The sequence below is a fragment of the Drosophila miranda genome, chromosome XR (assembly GCF_003369915.1).
Source record: "Drosophila miranda strain MSH22 chromosome XR, D.miranda_PacBio2.1, whole genome shotgun sequence".
NCBI classification, from domain to species: domain Eukaryota; kingdom Metazoa; phylum Arthropoda; class Insecta; order Diptera; family Drosophilidae; genus Drosophila; species Drosophila miranda.
Window position 1 is genome coordinate 23,577,581 of NC_046674.1, and position 21,155 is coordinate 23,598,735.

Consider the following 21,155-nt stretch of genomic DNA (forward strand, 5'->3'; position numbering starts at 1 on the left):
CGAAAGCAAAATTATCGAATGCGATCTTTAATATTTGGTATGTTGTGGTGGGATTACCGGTTCTTGCCTCTGCAAGCTAATAAATAAAATCAGACAATTGTATTTTTATGCCCGATACTCAATAAGCATAGGGGTGTATTCGATTTCTGGTGAAAGTTGATGTGTGTAACACTCAGAAGGAAGCGTTTTCGACCCCATGAAGTATATACATCAATAGCCGAGTCGATATAGCCATGTCAGTCCGTCCGTCCGTCCGTTCGTGTGTCCGTCTTGTTTGACGCCTGGTTCTCAAAAAGTATAAAAGCTAGAGCAACCAAATTTTGTGTGCAGACTTCTGTGATATCACAATGAATCAAGTTTGTTTCATATAATTTAATACTGTTTACGAACAGCGACACAAAACGACACAAAATATTTTGTATAAATTGCATAAATCATTACGTACATTTTACATAACATACATACATATATACTGACTGACTACCGGGTATAAAGTAGTATCACAACGTTCCCGCTCGTTTTCATTTTGCATTCGGAAGTAAAACACTTTATACAGTCTTTCAATGCATTAGTTGAAGGTGAAGTTCAAATCAATTGTTTATTCTTTATGCATAACAAAAGACACAAATACACTTTACACTTTACACAAATCTAGACTTCGGTCCTGTACTGGTATCAGTATGAGAATTTCGCAGAATTGTATACAAGCAAATCCAATCGCAGACCATAAAATACGTTAAGTGGTTGTAAATCAAAATTCAGCAAGGATGGGAAAGTTCACAAAGTTTTTCTCTTACTTCGTTCCGTTGAAAAAAAGAGTCTTTTTCCTATTCGGTCTCATTCTACGCAGTATCCGGAATTTATTTTCGGAAAGAAAGTCCATAGAAAGCAATCTCTGTGAGACCGGAAACCGGTGCGTGGGTCTTATTCGCTATTAATAAGTTGCTGGTGGCGTCCGTTGAGTTTTGCTTGAATTCACGAACGATTCAATGGGTCTTTTCAATCCCATTGGAGGCACCGGCGCCGAAATGTCTGGTTTAATTATGATATTTAAAATATACGGTAATGGTGTATATGTATATATTTTGAATACTATATTGAAATTGGTACAAATGTTACACAGCTCGAGAATAGACTGTTGCTTCGTCTTGTTCAATTTGGCGTGAATTTCCAGGATTCCGGGGCTTGCGGACATCATCATAACTTAGTTTATGGTTACATTTGCCATTAAATGTAATTACCCATTTTCAGGGACACCTTAATGTTAACGGACACGACAATCTACCAGGGAACGGCAGCGGACAACGACCCTCCCCAGGCGAAAATTAAGAACTGGCCGTTAACGAGACGGCCGCCATGCCATAGCATTCTCATTAACACGCCAGTCCGGTTTCAATTTCCTGTTTAATTTCTCTTTTCATTATAAATGGCTCTCTGCATGGCGAACAGTGGCCACAGTGCTTCCTGCTCCGACCCGACTCCGACTCGGACTACAGCCCCAACTGGGAAAAGCCATAAACAATGCGCCCGGCATCAGCGACGAGTTGATGGACAAAATAATGCCTGATGACATTTATAATGAGCAGAATTCTGTTGGAGGACCATCTTCGCTGTGCGTGTGTGTTTGTGTGTGCTGTGTGCTGTGTGTGTATGTGTACTCGTAGCTGTTGATAAGTTGGAGCTCGCTTCATGTGGCCGAAACTCGCGCTTCATAGCATCATAAATCTGTGTTCCTCAGTTGCCCCACCCCTTGGGGGCACTCTCCACTTCTATCCAGACAATATGAGCAGTGTGTTTAATCCAGCTTTAAATTTATGCTGTTGAATATTGTACATCTGTCAGACCTGAAAAAAAAACGATGAAAAAACAATATAGTGCAGCATTCGGACCTTCTTGTTCCAGCCACTGCTGCCTGTGGTATTACCTGAGATTCCGAGCATAGATTTTGGTGAAAATTTCCTTTTGGTCCCCTTCACGCAGACGGCTCATTTTCGTGACGGTATCATCCACGTGTTTCACATCCCACAGTTCTTTGGAACTGACAAGCTTTTCGCCTTCCGCAGGAATGCTTGCCCCGACGAATGTAGATAACGAAGTCATCACGTCTTTAATCTCCCCAACATCAGAGTCTACTACTTTATCGGCTTCGGCATATCCAGAGTCCCCCGGCGTTCCGGCATCGTGTAACCCATTTACGGTAACATAGGCCTCGATCATTTTGAACCGTTCGACCTCTGGCAAACAGTCATTGGCGCAAATTAGATACTGCTCGAAGACGTTGGATGTGAACTTAACAGCATCGAAGAATTTCATGAATTGACCAAATCTTTGCTTGAGGTTCTGAAATTTAATAGCTCTTAAATCCAATCTAAAATTTATGTAGTTATAGAATGGCTTACCCTCTTGACCAAATGGCTCAGGCACTCATTACTTATATTGAGCTCGCCTAAAATCATCTCATATATATATGTACCAGGATCACCTTTAAACTAGTTCTTGCTGATACATCTCAAGTTCAATTGTGAACTGCTTTCTGTGCCTTCTATTTCAGATTAAGTTGGACACTTACTGGTAAAATATATTATAACAATGTTACACTTAAGCACTTGCACATTAAAGCAGAGTCAACCCTATCAATACCAAGATATTCGGATTGAGTTATTTCAGCTTCGTAAGGGTATTCGCAGATTAAACCGTAAAGAGGGACTTCTGCCGGCATCGAAAATGCTGACTCTTAAAACGGATGTGGCGAAGAAAAGAGAGAGAATACACTAAAAGGAGAACTGTATACAAGAATGTACGCTATGGTCGATTAATTCAACTAGTAGATACGATACCATTCCGTTGAAGTCAAATGTAAGTAACTAGAATTTTTTGATACTATGCACGGATTTATTTATGTAAATTTATCTGGCGTATGTATGTACATATGTATATACTTCAAAATCAAGTCAACATACTCCATTGAGTCCATCCAATACCTATTACGCTGAAAGAAGAGCGGCAACAATAATAAACCGAATTGAAGTGGCGAACATAAATATTTACATATGTATGTATGTACATATCCAGAGATTTGAGCTTCAAAAAGCTGCAGCGACAGCAATAGGAACACCAAATAGTTGTGCACACATAACATATGTACATATGCATGTATGGGTACATATGTACCCATATGTGTGCATGTATTTATAGATTTGTAATCGAGTCGATCCGAAAAATGATTGAAATCATAATATGTACACAACGAAAATTCATCTTATTTGTTCTCATTGCACAGACTAACCATTTCCAAGCAGATAAACCAATGTGTTTCTCATAAGGCTAATTGATAATTCCGTACTCAAACCATACTCAGTGACAAGTGTGCAATATATGACGATGGTAAATTATTACGAAATTATTAAGGACGAGTTGTCTAATAATTAACTTCTATTTGTCTTGCAAACAGAATCCATCCAGTCCCAAGTGGTCCCCCAAGTGTTGGGTGGGAGGCGAGGCTCGTCTGTGTGCATAATGTGGCAGCCAGGGCCGACGGCAGTCCTCATTTCAGAAAATGTTGGAAATTTCCTAATTGCTTTCGGCTTGGTGCGCCTTACTTTGCATATCTCTTAGTATGCATGTACGAGTATGCAAAGTGTGTCTTTGGGAATCGGTTTTACGCCCAATGTTTCTTTGCCGGGCCAAGACCACAAAATTTACTTTGTCTTTCCCATGCATTTCGAATTGATGGTTCTGACACACAATGAGTGTTGGACATCGAATGGTCCACAGAAGTAAACAGATTTGTGTTAATTTATATTTGTGCTGGCCAAACATTCAGCACTCGCTATGCATTTTCAGATGCCATACTTAGCATATGAGGACACTGCAAAATGTTTGTTTTTAGAGCATAAATTCCCATTATTGTAATGCGTTCAAATCCACAATAGTTCTACCTATTGTCTTAAAACGTTGATATGCAATGATACAAATAAGGGACAATTTATTATATCACAAAAAAAAAGGAAAGAATCATGCTCATGTGCGCGCTACGTGGTTCCTCGATTCTAAGCTCAGAACAGAAGTAGCATAAAATTGGTAAAGTTTAGTGTTACTAACTTTTCAAGTATATTTAAATTATTTCCGAATCGGGTGAAACAACGATGGTTGGGTGGGTACGAGTACGCGTAGTTGTTGAGTCCGGTCTCAAGGCGTCTGTATATGCCACAAGCGATGCTGGGGCATGCGTGTGCCTAGTATTCGTACTACTTGCAATTGATTTACTTTCGCTGTGAGGCAATTTGGCACGCTCATTTGGGCACACGATGCCTTCCAGGGCTTGGACAGTACACTCGTAATTAAGCGCCGGTGCGTCCCCGGAGTGTAGTTAATGCTGTTGGGGTAATAAATTTCGCTTTTGTCCGTGTTCCGATGTGTTTGCTCGGTTATTTACGACTGGATGCTGAATTTGTCAGGTGAGGAAAAGGGCCCAAACAGCAGCGATGTGTGCGGATTGGGAATTGAATTTGGCAAACACTTTGCTTTCGAAGCTAAAACACGAATTGGCTGCTACATGTCCTCGACTGGAGAACATACTCCTCGAACATAAATCTTCCCTTAACAGAAGATGATTCTTCAAAGTGATGTAGTTTGAACAGAGATACGGTTCGTGTGAGCAACACTTTGTCAGGCCTTCCCCTGCATCACATTCATAATTGAAATATGTACCCACCAGCTGGTGGATACGATGGCAGAGACCAATTCCCTTAGCGGGGCTAATTTACATTCTGGAGCCTGTTTCGACGGTCCTTTCTCGGTGCTTATTGTCGCGGTAATTTGGCAGCCTTAAAGCGACAATACGACAACTTGCACTTAGCACTCTTTCATTACGGAAGCGGCAGGGGGAGCGTCAGGGGGAGCGGTAGAGGACGACCATCAACAAGTTCCTCTTGTTTTCCGCTCCAAAGTGCATTTGCTATGTTGAACGGCGCACGGAGGAGCATGAGAACGCCAAAGCAGAGTGTGCCTCAATGGAGACGTTGCGCAACGGAAGATGCGACAAGAGCAAAACAGCCAGTGGCACCAGGCAGAAGGCAGGCATCGACATGTGGGGAAAAGGATATGCATGTACTCGTATACAGGAGCTGTCTAGCTGTCGACTTGTCCATCTTCTTGGTCGTTATCTCGTGAAATATGACAATCTACGCCGAAGCCGACATGGATGTGGAAATGGAAATGGAAGTGGAAGGAAGTCGAGCCGGAGCAATCCCTACTCAGGTACGCTCGCTTATGGACAGCATAATGGCAGATTCGAGTTGAGCGAAGTAAAGTCCTGAAGGGGAGGAGAGACAAGCTCATGCAAATATTCATGAAGAAAATATTAAAAATAAGTTACTAACTCTTACGCCCGGAACAAACGTTGGGTACAGAGAAGCAGAGGGTTCAGGTCTGGCTATCCCAGCCAGAGGTTGCCCACAAATGTTTGTTTTTGTGCAGCACCCACAAACACAGCTCCTCTGAGCACCACCACTAATGTCTGCAGGTAATTTTTGGAATTCGTCTAATGCCTCTGCTGTCCCCTGCATGACTGAAAGGAGTACGAATGCCAATCCAAGCACTGCTTAGATACACTCCGGGTCAGGGGCTTCTAATGACATGTTTCTTAATTGGCTGGGATTTCGCTGCAATTTATTCAATTACTGGAATGTCATTTAAGGCCAATTACGAGTTCTAGTGGCAGACAACATAGCATGAAAAACATTAGTCAAGTTCATTAATTTCAAAGAACCTTATCGAATCTCTTTACATTTATTGAGCCTTCATTTCAGCTATGGATTAGATCTGGATTCTCTCCTAGAAAATAGCTGTGCAGACTGCATAGAATCATTCACCGATCAATGAAACCATCAGCGTTACATAGTCGTCGTTCGATTTACATCTAAATTGTTTCCATTCATTATTTAGACATACATATTATTTGCATTGTACGTGACAGAAATCCCAAAAGCTCTTAATAGATCTCAATTTTTACAGGTTTCTTTGACTTCTGCGGACGTACATATACGCTTCTTCAATGTTTAATGTATAAACTATGTCGATTATCACTTTGCTGTAACTGTAACTCTGTAGTTTGCATGAAATATTGACGGAACAATATATTATATTCGCGGTTAGGGATCGATAACTTCCCTGTTTGATGTTGAGTATAAAAGGAGGCGGAGCGGAGCCGTTAAGAGCTGGCGGTTGAACGGGAGAAAATTCTATGAATGCAAAGTATTTTTATGGCTGCCATTGAAACGAAATGGCTTCTTATTTATCGGCTAAATGCCTTGAATTTCAATTAGGCGAACATCAATGATTCCTCAAAAGACAATAACTCGGTGGGAGCCTCTGGAGGCGGACGGCCGGAGGACATTCTGGGGCGTCGAGACCGGGACTGGCACAAATTCAAAAACTCATTCGCTCGAATTCGGTTAATTTGCCCATCTCCAAAGCGTGTCCGTGCACTCGCAGCGCATCCGGCGGAAACGCACACACAAACAGTCCCGACTTGAGACTAGGCCGGTGCCCGTGCCCGTGCCCGAGCCCGTGCCAGCCGCTTCGTAGCCGTTGCTTCATGCATGAGCACGCCAATGGTTTCGCTCCTCATTCGCTTTCGCTTACATTTCCGCTTCCTTCTTATGCGACGAGTCGATGTCGCCCAAGGGGAGTCCTTGGAGTCGGAAAAAGAAACATTTTCGATTCGATTTTTTGCCAATTGCCCGGGACCCTGTCCTGTCGGCGTATGACGAATATGCCGGGTACGTGCCACAGCCGCTGCTCATATGCACCATTGGAGCAGCGTCCCCTAGTCCGTCAGATGAATATTTGTTTTTGAACCGCATGCAGAGGAGGCTCCCTGTGCGATATTTGTTTTTCGCTTTTGCATATTTTGCGGGTAATTTGGGTAAAAGGATTTCTTCGCTCCGCTGTGGCGCCTCTCGCTTTGTGGCTTCGCTCCTCTCGTCTCGTCTCCTCTCCTCTCCAATGCTCTCCTTGCCACTCTACTATTCTCCTGCCACGAATACCCTGCGCCGGCAAATCGCTCACGTAAAATATTCATGCGTTTCCTTGGCGGTTTTGGCTCCCAAGTGCTTGCAATTCAATTACATTTCGATTGATTTTCGTGTTTTGGCCAGGACCCTGAAACCGGAATATCCAAGCCGTGGATCTTGGGTTCGATATGCAAGCAGCGTGTTTGAACAAGCATTTGGCCCAAGGGAGTTTTATTTGGTGGCCACATTCTGTCTGGGTCGTATTAGTGTGTTTGATTGCAATATGATATGCAGTATTTACTGCCATAGCATTTACCAAAAGACTTTCATAAGCGGACGACAGATCAGTGCAGGAAATTACCCTCCATGAATCATCATTCGTTTTGAAATAGTCAACATTTACTTAAGACAGCGATATAGAGGGGATACACTGATGTATTTCTATTAAAATACAGGGATCCCTTTCCATTAATCGGAAAACTGATTTTACTATTGCTTATGTTAAAGAATCAACTTAGTTAGTTTATTTCCACACTCTGCTCTTTTGTATACGCCTGGTATCCATCGCACAGCAAAGTCATTACGTTCAATCAGCAGTTTTATTGCCAGTGCGGAGACAGTGGAAACCGAACTCTGAAATCAGAGATACACAAAGGCAGTTAAACGGCAAGACACAGAGATACAGAGATACACAAATATATCCATGTCCATGAACAATATATGCGTAGTGACTCGTACTTACAATGGCCTTTCCTTTTGCCGACTGCTCCGTAGGAATAAAAAACGGGCAGCACGCCGAAAACAAATAAAATTATATGGAGAAACAACGAAATGAAAAACCAAGATGCCCCAAAGTATGGCCAAAGGCGAATCAAGGCTAAATCAATACAAGTCAAATGGAAAAAAGTGAATTTGCAGATCCGCCATCTCTAAAGGGAACGTCGTTATGCTGGTCGGATATGAAAAGGTTGCTCCTAGTCATCCTTCAGATCTTCAAGCATTTGTATGCTCCAAACTCGATACACCAATAGTATAGATTTATTTACCGAAACACCTCTTTCAATGGTTATTGATGTTTTTAATCAGTTTTCCTTTTCCTGCGAACGCAGTAAATTCCAATTGGAGAGATTTATTCGAGTGAATGATGACTCAATTATCCAAATGACATCGGCACACGTTTAATGGTTCTTTGGCAATAAATATGCGAATGCGAGGAGCAGTTCAAGGCCTTCATCGGCTTCCTCGCCTCTGGCATGGCAGGGTCTTTCGTGGGCCATTATCGACTAGACAAAGTGTGAAACAAAGTACACGGAATCAATTAAAATCTCCGAATCGCATCGCAAACACGCCCAAGGCACTGGGGCAAGAGCTGTCGGCACACAAAATACTCCCACGAGACTCATTCGCCTTCAGAGTGGCCTAATATCAAACTCAAACATACTCTGGAGCCGCAGTGAATCGGAGAGTTGAGTGGTTTTCCCATATATATGTAGATGTACGTGGGTGTCTTGTGTTACGTTACGAGTATGTGCAGGTGGAGATGGGTGCCGGAGGAGGAAGTTTACATCTAAGGTAACCTCAAAAACAGCTAGTATTGGTATGTGTTGGGATCAATACGCTTTAAACTGTGTGGAGGATATTTAAAAACGCTGCGATTCATTTGAAATTTCTCGTTATAACGTGTACAACAATGTATACGTAAGATGGCAAGACTTTTATGTAAAAGAACAACCATCCAATTTACAGACAGGTTCTGCGTAAACAATTGAAAAGTATGACTCTACTTTAAGTGGACTCGAATACTTCTCTCTAAACTTAATTTCAATTGGATTTTTAAGTAAATATTCGAGTACCAGTGCAATAGTAGTTAAAGCAAGTGCTTTTTCATTGCTGTTGCTTTGGCGTAACTCCGAAATGGGTATATAAATATTAAATTTAATTTTAGCTTAAAAATCTGCCATCTTTTCAGAATGCACAAACACAAGAACCCAGTACTCAAAGATTTTGTGTGTGTGTGGTGTATAGTGTGTGTGTGGGTACAAGTAAAAGTACTGTAGGACGCTCAAAACTCTTGTGATGGTGGAAACTGTCGCTGAAAGTGAGCTGCGGATGGCAGGCACAAAAAGGCTTCAAGGGGCAGATAAGCGGCTATAAGATTATTTTTACTGGCGACCCGTTGACCGTAAAAAAGAAGGCTAGACCCGTGGTAGCTCCTCTGCGGTCACTAACATTTACTCATGCGGACATCCTGGTCCCGGAGCTGCAGCTGCCCCTCCCGTCCTGCCACCAATTTGCTTTGTTGTCGCAGCCCGTCTGTCGCCTCGTGAACTCCGAACTCATCTTCCGTGCTCTGCCCTTTATGCTTTTCCCTTTTATTTTTTCAGAGTCTGGTGGCCGGAGCTTCTACAGCGGAGTTCGGCCCACCCGGCGATGATAAGAATGAGGCACTGCCCATAAAGTTTTACGCGCTCCTGAGGTTGCCGTCGGTATCGGTATCTTCTACAAGTCAAATATTTTATTGATCACTGGATATTAACGACTGATTGACACTTTCGAAGCACACCAAAGAAACAGCGGAAATGACTAAAATTTAACAGCTTATGGGCCCTTAAATGATACTCCTTCATGTGTGTACAAAAAGTCTCATCTTTTACATATGTTCTTACTTACATACATATACATAGTCGCAACAGAAGGGATTCAATCATAACTTTCGAACTTTGACACCAGTGCAGAGGCACTTCCGAAAGAATATCTGTTTGCATGTGGCCTGTTCTCCCCCCTTAAAACACATTTCTTACACATTTCTCTGCTGGCAGAGATGGCTCTTTCGTTACCTGTCCTTTCTAAAGTAACTCAATTATTCATAGATTGAGCAGAACCAGCAACTAAGACTCGTATATTCTACGAGTCTGTGGTAGCAGAGATTTATTATAATCTTATAAGTTATAGTTCAAGATATTTAAAATGTGCAAAGTTCTACTTAGCCATTATTTGATCAATGTGATTCCTTGTCAGCGGATAGCAACTTGGATCTCATTCGCTCCAGGCTTATGCCTTCTAGACGGACATCCATGGAAGCTGGCATGCTCGTCACATCCGCTGCCTTCTCCTTCGGGAGAGCGACGAATTTCATGTCTATGGTGTCGCCACTCAACGGATCATCTGAGGACTCGGCAATGCTGCACAATACAACGGCCAAGTCCCGCTTGCGTGTGGGTTTGGGTATATCTGGGCTCGGAGTTGTGATCAGTATCGGAATGGAGATAGGTGATTCAACCGCAAGTTGACCCGCCATCCTCGAGTGGTTTGCGTAAATCTTGTACTCATCCGACAGAAAGGCCTTACCCCGCTGTGTGTATTGCTTCAGCGTCTTTGCACGCATTCTTTTGCGCTCCTCGGGATCTTTGGTGGTCGCCCCAATGGCCACCATAGCTATGTGTCATTGGCTGTGCTGCAAATGGAAGCCGTCGCTCTGGCAACTGCTGACTACAGCCCAACTACATCTCCGATGTCCACCACGACCCGCCTGAGAGCACTCAAAGCCGCCGCAATCTTTGGAATACTCGGCGGCTCGAAGACGACGCGCGAGAGCGGAGTCAGCAGAATCTTGTACCGCGGATTGTGCTGCGCCGGCATCAGGGCACACAGCTGGGTGGCAGCAAGAAGACCGGCCTGCTTCAGGGTCAGATAAAGCTTTCCTTCCTTGAGGCGAGGCTGGCTATTGATCGGCCGCTGAAACGTGTAAGTGTAGACGTAAACGCTGCTGCCGCCACTGAAAACCAGGCGCCACATCTGATCCTCGCCGCTCTGCCTCACATGTCGCATCTTGGGGCCCAGCTCGAAGAGCACCTTGTTGGCAAAGTCAAGACTCTGGAGCTTCTCCAAGGACTGACCATTTCGAAAGTCGGGACAAATCACACTGAAGGTGTCACATAGCTTCCCAAAATCTAAACCGTTGACCCGTTCTTGGTGTCCCTTAGCCATGATGCACTGGAAGAAGCCGAAGAATTGTGCAAGTTATGAAATATGGAAATTTCCATCGACAAATACAAATATACACACAGATACACAGATGGCGATTAAACAACACGAAATTCGATTCCCCGCAGGGTGAGTTCTCTCGTCTATGCTGCCGATTCGCTGTCTGAGCAATTTCGATCCACACGAACTGTTTAGAGTATCAGTTGCATTGAAATATCGATACATCTAACGAGCTTTTATTGGAAACAATGATTTGACTCACAAAATTCAGTTTTTGCAGCTTCAGAAAAACGTGTGTGAAGTAGATGCCGCATTTTTAGACTTTATATTTCTAAGATCGGCCCGAAGGAAGGCCAGGCAAAAAAAGGGATCCAAAGAAAAACACTCAGGCGAGATTCCATCAAGTAAGTCTCAGATACAAAAAAAAAATACAATACACGTACATAGATATTTTTGTCAATATATGTAGTATATATCGTACATATACCTATGTATGTACATGCATTAACTTGGTGACAGGCAGTGTATTTAATGAGCTTTCTACGGCACGTGATTATTGGGCAAAGATGTACGTGTACAGTTCAGTAGCAAACTGTGACGACATCCTCCCTTGGTTGCGGACAGGTGCGGTGCATCAACCATACCGCATCCGCATGGGTGTACCAGCCTGTGTGACTTCCATCCACATATTCAAACTTGTTGTTTTTTGCTGCTTTTAGAGCACTTTACCCACAAGTTTCTGGCTGTTTTCGTATACAAGTATAAGTAGTCGTATGTCGCGCATGGTTACACGGGTATGTACTTCCATGTATTTATGTAAATTCATGCAGTCAGCTACTCGTACCTTTTTAAATTTTTAAATATATTTATGTGTACGCAGAACATTTGCTGGCAAGACCAGGCAAGACCGAACAGAGAGTGCTTCCTAGAGCAAACACACTGATTAACTCTGATTCAATTCTGTATACTGTTATTTTATTTTAGAGATCAATATATCGATTTAGGGATCACTTTTTATGGCTGGAGATTCTCTGGGCTCGCTGCTGGCCACAGATGGCTACCTCAAGGTCAATTTGATTGCGCAGACAATTGAGCAGGTCCATGACTCCATCGACGATGTCGTCCACAGTGAGGGGACGACACTCGGCTATCATCACTGCCAGGACGATGGGTATATAGACGTCCCTGCGGTTCGACTCCATTGAAAGTTATCTTTTTTAACTGAGCTGAGAATTTCTGGAAAATAAAACGGAGTGTTGTTTTCGGTTCGGAAAATACGATAAACTGAAAAGCTACGCCTGGATTCAACGCTTAGTTGACAAGCGGCGCCCAGGACACTTCCTTTTAACTTTCTCCGCCCGGAAAATGTACCCACGTGTTACTAGTTCTTCTGGTGAATGTAAGAACACCTGCATATACATACATATGTACGTATGTTTGTTGGGGAACAGAAACTGGTGTGTGGTAGTCTTAGGGTTTATGGAAAACTTAGAAAAAATATGTACATGTGTACATATGTATGTATGAATATTCCTGTATATTTTATTCTAAATATATACTCTTATTCTTATTGAATATTGAATTTTGATCAAGAAATTGATTGCTTTAAGGATCACTTTCTAATCCCAGAGTTACTCCGGGCTCGACGACAGTCACCAGAGGCCCCCTCAAAGTGCATTTTATCGCGCAAAGAGCTGAGCAGCTCCATAATTCCATCGACGATCTCGTCCAAAGAGATGGGACGACTGTGTGCGACCATCACGGCCAGGACGAGGGGTATGAAGACGTCTTTGCGGCTCGACTCCATTGAAATTTCTGCGTCTGATTTTAACTAAAAATTTCCAAGAAAAGAAAACCGAACGTTACTTTTGATTTGGATGATGCGAGAAACTGAAATGCTTCTATGCTCTGTGCTCATGCCAGGAATTTATGACATATTCCGTTGACAAGCGCCGGCAGGACCACTTCAATTGTAGTTTGTGTATACATTTTCGATGGAATGAGGCTTCCCCCAGCGAGCTATGGAAAAATTCAATTTGAAAAACTGTCAGTGTCACTTGTCAGTTGGTGGTCACACTCCCGACTCGCCTTCTACTATTGTGCTCTGCCTTTGGTTAAGAGTACATAACAAAATTCAAGTCACTTCTGCTCCTGTGTGGTGCATTTTTGGTATATCGATACGACGCGTCGTCAGTGGCAGTGGCAGTGGGAGTGGCAATATGGATGTGGAGATACATTTCATATGCAAATTGCTCGCAACTCAGAGACGGGCAAGACAATAACAAAGACATACCACACATATGCAAATAAGCAGTGGCAGTGGAAGTGGCCGTAGTGCCAGTAATGGCAGTGGAGCTGCCCCTCCAGGCAGAAAGAAAATGGAATCGTATCCATAAATCAGACAACATCAGAGTGCAGAGAGTTTTCGGTTTATTTCATTTCATCAGAATATTGTATAAACTGAATTGAACTGCAGAACCTTCCAGCAGGCTACTGCGTTCTAAGACTTGGTTTATTGTTATTTTTACAGTACGATATGCGTAGAAACCGATTACAAAAGTGGTCCGTAGAAAACGATTAAAAAGTGGTCCGTTTCTGATCCAATAGTTCAAGGGGGGGATCTTCTTTGCCATTCAACTCCTCATATTGCACAATGCCTCATATATTTGAGTGCAGCAGCTTTTCAGCAAACATTAAAGTGTCGGCTTTCATCGCTGTGTAAACATTAGAGGTCTGGTTAAAAACGCGCAAAATCAATTGAGTGAATTTGAATGCCACTCCGATAGAGTTTGAGTGCGATGACGTATATCTCAATACGTTATTGTTAGCATTTTGCGACTTTAGGGCTCGCGCACACTATAGCTGAAAGCGGAGCTGAAATCGGCGCTGAAATCGGAGCTGAAAGCTCAGCTGATCTGAGAGCTTTTTTCAGGCAGAATCAGCTTGCAGGTGCGTACATTGTCGGCTGATCTGATTGCTGAAAGCTAAAAGCCACTGCGAATTAATATTACATTTTTCAATTATTATTTATTTTGTATAATAATAAACATTGTGATGTCTTTCGAGCGTTTACTGTACTTGGGGACATAGTATATTATATTTATTATTAACATATGAAAATGGTAATAATACAACTTTTTTGCCCAATTTATCGCCTTCCAGAAATTATAAAAATAAAACTATTATTCAAATATTTTTAATAATCCCGCTTATTCCCCAGCGCTGGGTTAACCGTAATTTCGCTTAACAATGTTTTGCAGCCCATTTTCGATCACTAATGAACCAATACACTTGAACAAAATCAGCAATCAGCTTGCTGAAAAAACAAACATGCTTGATCGATCAAACTAAGCTGAGCTGATTTCAGCGAGCTTTTTCAGCTTTCAGCTCAGCTCAGTCTGCAATGTGCGCACTTGCACCAGTGCAGTGTGTTTGTTTTTTCAGAGCTTATAAATCAGCTATCAGCTCCGCTTTCAGCTATAGTGTGCGCGAGCCCTTAGGGAATGATTTCTAGAATACAACACGCAAATGCCTTGGATGTGTGTGTACATTCGAAATATACCCATATGCAATACAAATGTATTGTTGTCAGCATACATATACTTATGTATGCAGATATGTACCTATTTATCTCCTATAGCAATAATCGTTCTTCAACGCAGGGCATCTCATGTTGTGGGCGTCCAAGCCTTCAGCAATTCTTTCTTCTTAATATTTTTCCATTCGAACCTCAATATAATCATTTTCCCGCGCAAGAAACATAATTACACACTAATTATGTGCATGTTTGAGGTAAATCCTAGTTCTAGATAAAAGACTTACGAATTTGGAAAACTACTTATGACCGGTGGAGTCGGATAGATCGGCCAGAGCGTATGTAACATTCAAACAACTTCTCACGAATTGAATGAGTTAAATAAGGGACTGAGAGAACGCATTCGTTTGGACTTATGTATGTGTTGAATGGAGTGGATTTCGGGTGAGATCGCCTTCGGGTCTGGACTACTCGACATTCAGTCCATATTTCAGTTCTCTTGAAGTCGACGGATCGGAAGCATTAAAAGTCTCGGCTGTTATCGGTCACAGTGATTCATATAAATAGTTACAAGTATGTACATATCTACCTAGATATGTAAGTATGTAAATAAATACATAGAGAATATATCGGACATGAACAGTCCGACTCCACCGGCCACTGTTTCGAAATTCTTTGTTATTTTGTCTAGTACTAGGATTTATCTCAAATATGTACATATGTATGTATATGTGTGTGTAGACATGTTTCTTATGCGGGAAAATTATTATGTTAAGATATTGACGTAATACGGTTCTAATGGAAAAATATTGAGAAGAAAGAATAACTAAAGTCTTGGACGCCCACAACATGAGATTCCCTGCCTTGCAGAATGATTTTTCCTATGGGAGATGCATAGGTACATATGTACATATTTGGTGTTTAATCCCTTAGCCTTAATGACGGCCGATAAGCGTGCTGGCATCGAGTCTACTAATTTTTTAGTAGTTTCCTCCCCTATATTTTGCCATTCTTCCATTAAGGCTTGTTTTAGGTCGGCTTTTGTCCTTATAGCCCGCTTTCTAATGCGCCTATCCAATTCCTCCCACAAATGTTCAATTGGATTGAGGTCCGGGGACTGTGGTGGGTGTGGCAGAACATGGGCGGTATTGTAAGTAAGCCACATTTTGACTATATGGGCCGAATGCTTGGGGTCGTTGTCTTGCTGAAATGTGAAGGAATTTGGTAAATTTAGATTTTCGACACTTTTTTTTAGGTTATCCTTCAAAATATTCAGATAGATATTTTTGTCCATTATGCCGTCTATAAATACCAATTCACCCACACCAGCAGCAGACATGCAACCCCACACCATGACACTTCCACCACCATGCTTAACAGTTGGAGTTATGTTTTGATTGTCGAACTCGGTATTTGGCTTTCTCCACACTGTTTGGAATCTATTCGATCGGAAAATATTGAATTTACTTTCATTGGAAAATAGCACCTGTTGCCAGAAATCTTTGGGCTTAGTTATAAACTCCTTGGCGTAGTTCAGACGTTTTTTTTTATTAGTCTCCGAGATCAAAGGTTTTCGTCGAGCCACACGCGCATGGTAGTTGGCCTCGTGTAGTACTCGGCGTACCGTAATCGGGTGAACATCCGTCCCAATGTCTTTTTTTAGATCAGCAGCGATCTGTGTGGAGGATATGGTGGGGTTCAATTTCACTTTGCGAATGATTTGGCTGCATTCGCGGTTGCTTAAAACTTTTGGGCGACCTGTGTGTTTAGAGCTCTCCAAGTTTGAGGCTCCCTTAAAGCGTTGAACGATGCTCCTTATTGTGAAGCGGCTTCTTTCCATAATTTTGCCTATTTCCGCATACGATTTGCCTTGATTATGCAAGTGCAGGATTATTTTCCTCTGCGCTACGGTGGTTTCCTTTTGTTTCGGTGGCATATTGACAGCAAAAATCAAAACAAGCCCAATTTAAGCGCAACTTTAAATTTCCAAATGCTAATTTGCAAAATTTTAAATAACGGGATAACAAGGCTGCCATATTTCCAAAAAAATTAGTTTCCCAATCGGACATAATACTGAAAAATTAATGTATAAAGCCTAGTGTGCCAATAATTTTGTTCAACGAAATATACACTTTTTAAAGTTTTTTATTTAATACTAATGCTTAGTTTGAATTTTTGTAAACAAATTTAATATATATATATACTAAATACTATGATCTGGTTGGCTAAATTTATTTTTACCATATATCGTTATCGAAAGGGTCACACGGTGGCCAGAAAGTTTAAAAAGCTTACTGTGCCAAAAATTTAGTTCGTCACTGTACATATCTTCATAGATATGTACATATACATATGTATCAAATTAGCTGCTTTTTCGCAAAATGCTGACAACAACGTTTGTATGTATATGTACATACATTTTAGTGTTGGGTAAACATTGCTCATTTTGGTGAACATGTTCACTTGTTCCTTTTTAGTAAGTGAGTCAACTCACTCATATTGCTCACTTGCTCTCTTAGATTGCTCAGTTACTCACTTGCTCAGTTGCTCACTTGCTCAGTTGCTCAGTTGCTCACTTGCTCACTCAGTTGTTCACTATTCATGCACAGATGGTTCCAAATTTCAATATACTTTCGAATTAGCGACATACTGAATTTTTGAAAGAGTAAACAGCTTTGCCGGTAATACAAAAAGTGTGAAGTAAACGTAAATATGAGCAAAAGCTGCCAGATCGCAATATGCCCTTTGAGGAGCAAAATTGCGCCAAAAGTGAGTAGAGAACAAGTGAAAAGTCACTCATGAGCAACACAACACTAATACATTTGTATTGCACATGGGTATATTTCGATTGCACACACACACATCCAAAGCATTTACGTGTTTTATTCTGGAACTCATTCCCTAAAACAAGCCATTAAATTCCAGAACTATGTCGGCAGTTATTGGACCGAAATTCATCTTGGATTTTGAAAAGCTGAAGGAGGCATTCGCTGAGATTTGCCCGGACTTTCGTGAGGAGCCCAGCTATGAAGTGGCTAGTGCGGCTCGCCGCTTTGCCGAGCAAGTGATCTTTTCCTACAGCAAGCAGGCCAGTACAGCGAAGGCCGAGAAGAAGGACAAGACATGGATGATACTGTTGGACATGAAGAACGAAGAGGGAATTGAAATGAAAAATGAGGTGCACATACTGACGCACTTCCTTCGGGAGCCGCTGATGACCCAGCCAGTTCTGATGCGCAACCAGCTGCGGATCACATTCAAGCAAGCTAGTCTGCTGGCGGTGCACAAATACTGTCAGCTAGTGCCGCATCTGGTCAAGCGCGGGGAGACAGTGCTCACTCCACTGGCTGGAGCAGTGTTTGCCCAGGACGACATGCCGAAGCTGGCAGAGGCGCTCGGGGAGCCTCTCGCCGAAGTGGTCATGGCTGTCATCAGCAGCTGCCAGACGGACGGCTACTACTTGGAGCACAGTCGCTGTCATATCGCTATGGTGGCACTGGTAAAGACTGTCGCCGATTTCAAAATGCGTGCCTCGATTGTCAAGAAGACCATCAAAATGTACAAGCGTCACGGCAAGGAGTTCGACATGGAAAAATTCAAGGTCTGGAGTACATTTCAGCGCCGCTCTACTCCGGCCTCCAGTAGCAGCTCCACTGTCACAGACGGAGACGAGTACGATAAGTTGGCCGAGCAGGTTCTGACCTTCCAACTGAGCAGCAAGAACGAGGGGGAGCCAAACCAGACGAAAGTAAGACCCAAGCCTCCTATGAAATGTGCAGCCAACTTTAAGTTCCCCAAAACAAACTAAATGTGAAATTGCCATCATCTCTTAACTGGATTCAAGCAAATAAAGGAAATGGTTTCTTAACAAACCAATAAAAATAATAAAAAAAAAAATACCTTCCAGAGTATTTTCGTCATTTAAAATTAAAACGTAATTCTATACAGCGATTTGTTTTGGAAACAAGCATTCGAATAGAGAACATAATTGGTGTTTCTCATTGCTGTTTTGGCGGCAATAAGGGGCGTTTCGATTTCTTAACTACTTGCAACAGTCTGATGCGTTGACTCTCCACGTGGGTGATGAGTCCGACGGACAGCATAAACTCTTCCTTTGGACCCTCTTGTTTGACGGCGCTCTTCTCTATCTGGGGAATGCGCGTGCGGGCCAACGCTGCCTGTAGGTTGAGGCGGCTCTCCTTAACCACTGCGGTCGTGTAGGCATGCAGCGGCAATTTTGGGGTAGACATTGTAGTGTCGATGAAGTACTTCTGCATCAGGGCCTCCTCTGTCGGTCGCTTCCCGACATATTGCGGCGTGATCGCCACCTTTTCAGCCACCACGAGCGGCACGATAGCCCCACTGATAATATCGTTTACCACTTGATCGTTGGGTTTCAGATCATGCTCGGCAAATGCCAAACAGAAGCGATTTATGTCGTCCTGAAGGCGCATCAGCATATACTGGCACTCGGCATTAATCTCGCACAGTATGTCCTCAATTTCGTGCAAGTAGGTGTTCTTGATGACGGGATCCTGAAAGAACAAAAGCATAAGTTTGGTGTCCTTTGGTTTTGTAGAGCGGCAACAGGGGGCAGCTGTGTATGTACTTACGGCATCCATTTGCTCGTCGAAAACGCGTGAAATTGTCTGCAAAAGATCAGAAAATGGCGATTAGGAAACTGTGTACCTTCGTTTTGTCAAAATTCCCATACACACATGGTGCATCACCAGATGCGTCTTCATGGCCCGCTGGCAGTAGGCAATATCGCTGACCACTATATCGGGAAGCTTGTAGAATTTCCGAAGGTAATGTTCGAAGAAGCGCTGCGCGCTTGGTATCGAGTTGGCTTTGCGCATTTTGATTAGGAATGCTCTTATTATCTCATAGCGCTCTTTCGGCGAGAAGTCGTTGAAGTTAATTGACTCCATTTTTATTGTATAATTTCGTTTTCTTGATTAAATGCTACTTGTTTGTTTTCAGTGGGATGTGGATCACTTTGCCAGCTATAATTTTAGCGAACTTCAGCCGAACTGTCAATTATACCTCTTATAACAATTAACTAACAATATAGCGGTGAAAACGTAAACAAAAAATAGTTCACAAAGGAAGGAAAAAGAGGGTATGGACAATGGGCAAAACAGCCCAGAACACGCAAGGCATGCAAGGTAAAATCCACCCCATTTGCCTAATATGCCTTTCGGCTTTTTGTCTTCAAGGTATATTGAGAGGGTTCGCCGAGGTGCGGTTCCTGTGAACCTTAAAATATGCCTTGGATGTTTTTGCCTCTCTTCCATACCCCTGTGAACAGACCATTCGATATTACGCTCTCCCGAGCTCTCCCCCGCTCTCATTTTTTCGTCGCAAGAGAGGAGCAGCGGTACTATCGATATTTTTCACAGCGATCGATATTACTTAATTCAAAACTGATCGTTAGGTTTAAATTCAAATATTTAAATAAAATGCGTTAATTTTGTTGTTGCTATCAATGACACGAGCGCACCGGACCATACCGCCCCGTAATTAATGCAAGCCATTTACTACCAGAAGCACGCACAGCTGTCGACCCAGGTCCCAGTGTCATGATTGATAATATTGGTTGTGGCGCTGAGCTCTGCTTCACAGCAGCAGCGGTTTGGACCTGCCCAGCCATGTGTATAAATAAATTAATTACTATTTAATTATTCACATTTCGATCAATTACTGAATGGACATTCTGTGTCGATTTCAATTATGTTCTCCCACAAACACAGTTGCAAAAATAGAACGACAGTTAATTATTATGACTGATTTACCATTGAAACTGTTCCAAGAACATGTACATATACGCAAAATACTGCAGAAATAACAAACATTTCGAAAATTGTACATTTAGGTATGCACATCTGTACATATGTACAGACATTGATTCGTAGCATCACAATCCTGTCTTCACAACGCTTTGGTAAGAATCTGTCCGTCTCTCCCGTATTAGTTAACATGAATCGGTGCTCAGATTCTGAGGTAACTGCCAGACGTATCTGTGACGACTCTCAACTCTTGTGTTATCCTCCGGTTTTTCTTTTTCTTTTTCTTTGAATATCCTCGGGCAACTTTAAGTCCTTGTGGTCCCAGCCAGAAAACTTTTGACCGCAAATGGATCTGGGCCTGGCGCTGGAGCAGCATAATCCACAAACGCCTTTTGCGTTGAAAAGGCAACAGAATACGCACGAATCTCGAGCAGGAAAGGAAAGGAAAGGCAAAATGAAATGCAATCTGAAATCTCATCATAAGCCCTGCCTCGGCCAAATCCAGACTTCGTTTTCGTTTCGGTCAGTTGGAGACTAAAGAACAAACAACCACTAGGACCTGGATTACAGTGAGCGTTCTTTATATCGTACGGCCAGTGGGTGCCTGCCTCCAACGAGTATTTAGTTGATTTCTGGCATGAAAATTAGTTCAGTACAGGAGCCAGGCGCACATTCAGAACAGAACATTCTTTCGGTTCAACTTTGGTGTTGAACTTGCCGCACCTGTAAGGCTCTTCCGGATTCCGGATAAAATGTCTTGTTCTAAAGAAAATAAATTCACCCTCAATACCTTAATAAGTGTAAGATCTAATACTTGTTACTAGTACATTC

General features: G+C 42.5%; 2 protein-coding genes across 3 annotated transcripts; one reads left to right on the top strand and one right to left on the bottom strand.

Annotated features, from left to right (window-relative positions):
• The first annotated feature begins 15,013 nt into the window (after nucleotides 1-15,013).
• LOC108152964 lies at nucleotides 15,014-18,366 on the top strand. Its single transcript, XM_017282668.2, has 2 exons — nucleotides 15,014-15,108; nucleotides 17,461-18,366. Exon 2 carries the CDS (start codon nucleotides 17,465-17,467, stop codon nucleotides 18,341-18,343), a length of 879 nt encoding a protein of 292 aa, XP_017138157.1. The 5' UTR covers nucleotides 15,014-15,108; nucleotides 17,461-17,464; the 3' UTR covers nucleotides 18,344-18,366.
• A 68-nt stretch (nucleotides 18,367-18,434) lies between these two features.
• Nucleotides 18,435-19,649, bottom strand: LOC108152965. 2 transcript variants are annotated; one of them, XM_033387141.1, is made up of 3 exons: nucleotides 19,254-19,649; nucleotides 19,149-19,184; nucleotides 18,435-19,070 (listed from the first exon to the last, which is right to left on the bottom strand). In XM_033387141.1, the coding sequence occupies exons 1-3, from the start codon at nucleotides 19,464-19,466 to the stop codon at nucleotides 18,534-18,536; spliced, it is 786 nt and encodes a 261-aa protein (XP_033243032.1). In that variant the 5' UTR covers nucleotides 19,467-19,649; the 3' UTR covers nucleotides 18,435-18,533. The 2 variants fall into 2 exon arrangements, with proteins under 2 accessions (XP_033243032.1, XP_033243033.1); XM_033387142.1 differs by having other exon boundaries at nucleotides 18,437-19,070; nucleotides 19,250-19,340.
• Nucleotides 19,650-21,155: the final 1,506 nt, after the last annotated feature.

What these genes read in the sequence shown, in the direction of transcription:
- LOC108152965 (XM_033387141.1), bottom strand. Translation starts at nt 19,466, where the DNA reads ATGGAGTCAATTAACTTCAACGACTTCTCGCCGAAAGAGCGCTATGAG. An exon ending in CGCATCTGGTGATGCACCAT is followed by an intron (nt 19,185 to 19,253) that starts GTGTGTATGGGA and finishes GATCTTTTGCAG; the next exon opens with ACAATTTCACGCGTTTTCGA. An exon ending in TCGACGAGCAAATGGATGCC is followed by an intron (nt 19,071 to 19,148) that starts GTAAGTACATAC and finishes TTGTTCTTTCAG; the next exon opens with GATCCCGTCATCAAGAACAC.
- LOC108152964 (XM_017282668.2), top strand. Translation starts at nt 17,465, where the DNA reads ATGTCGGCAGTTATTGGACCGAAATTCATCTTGGATTTTGAAAAGCTG.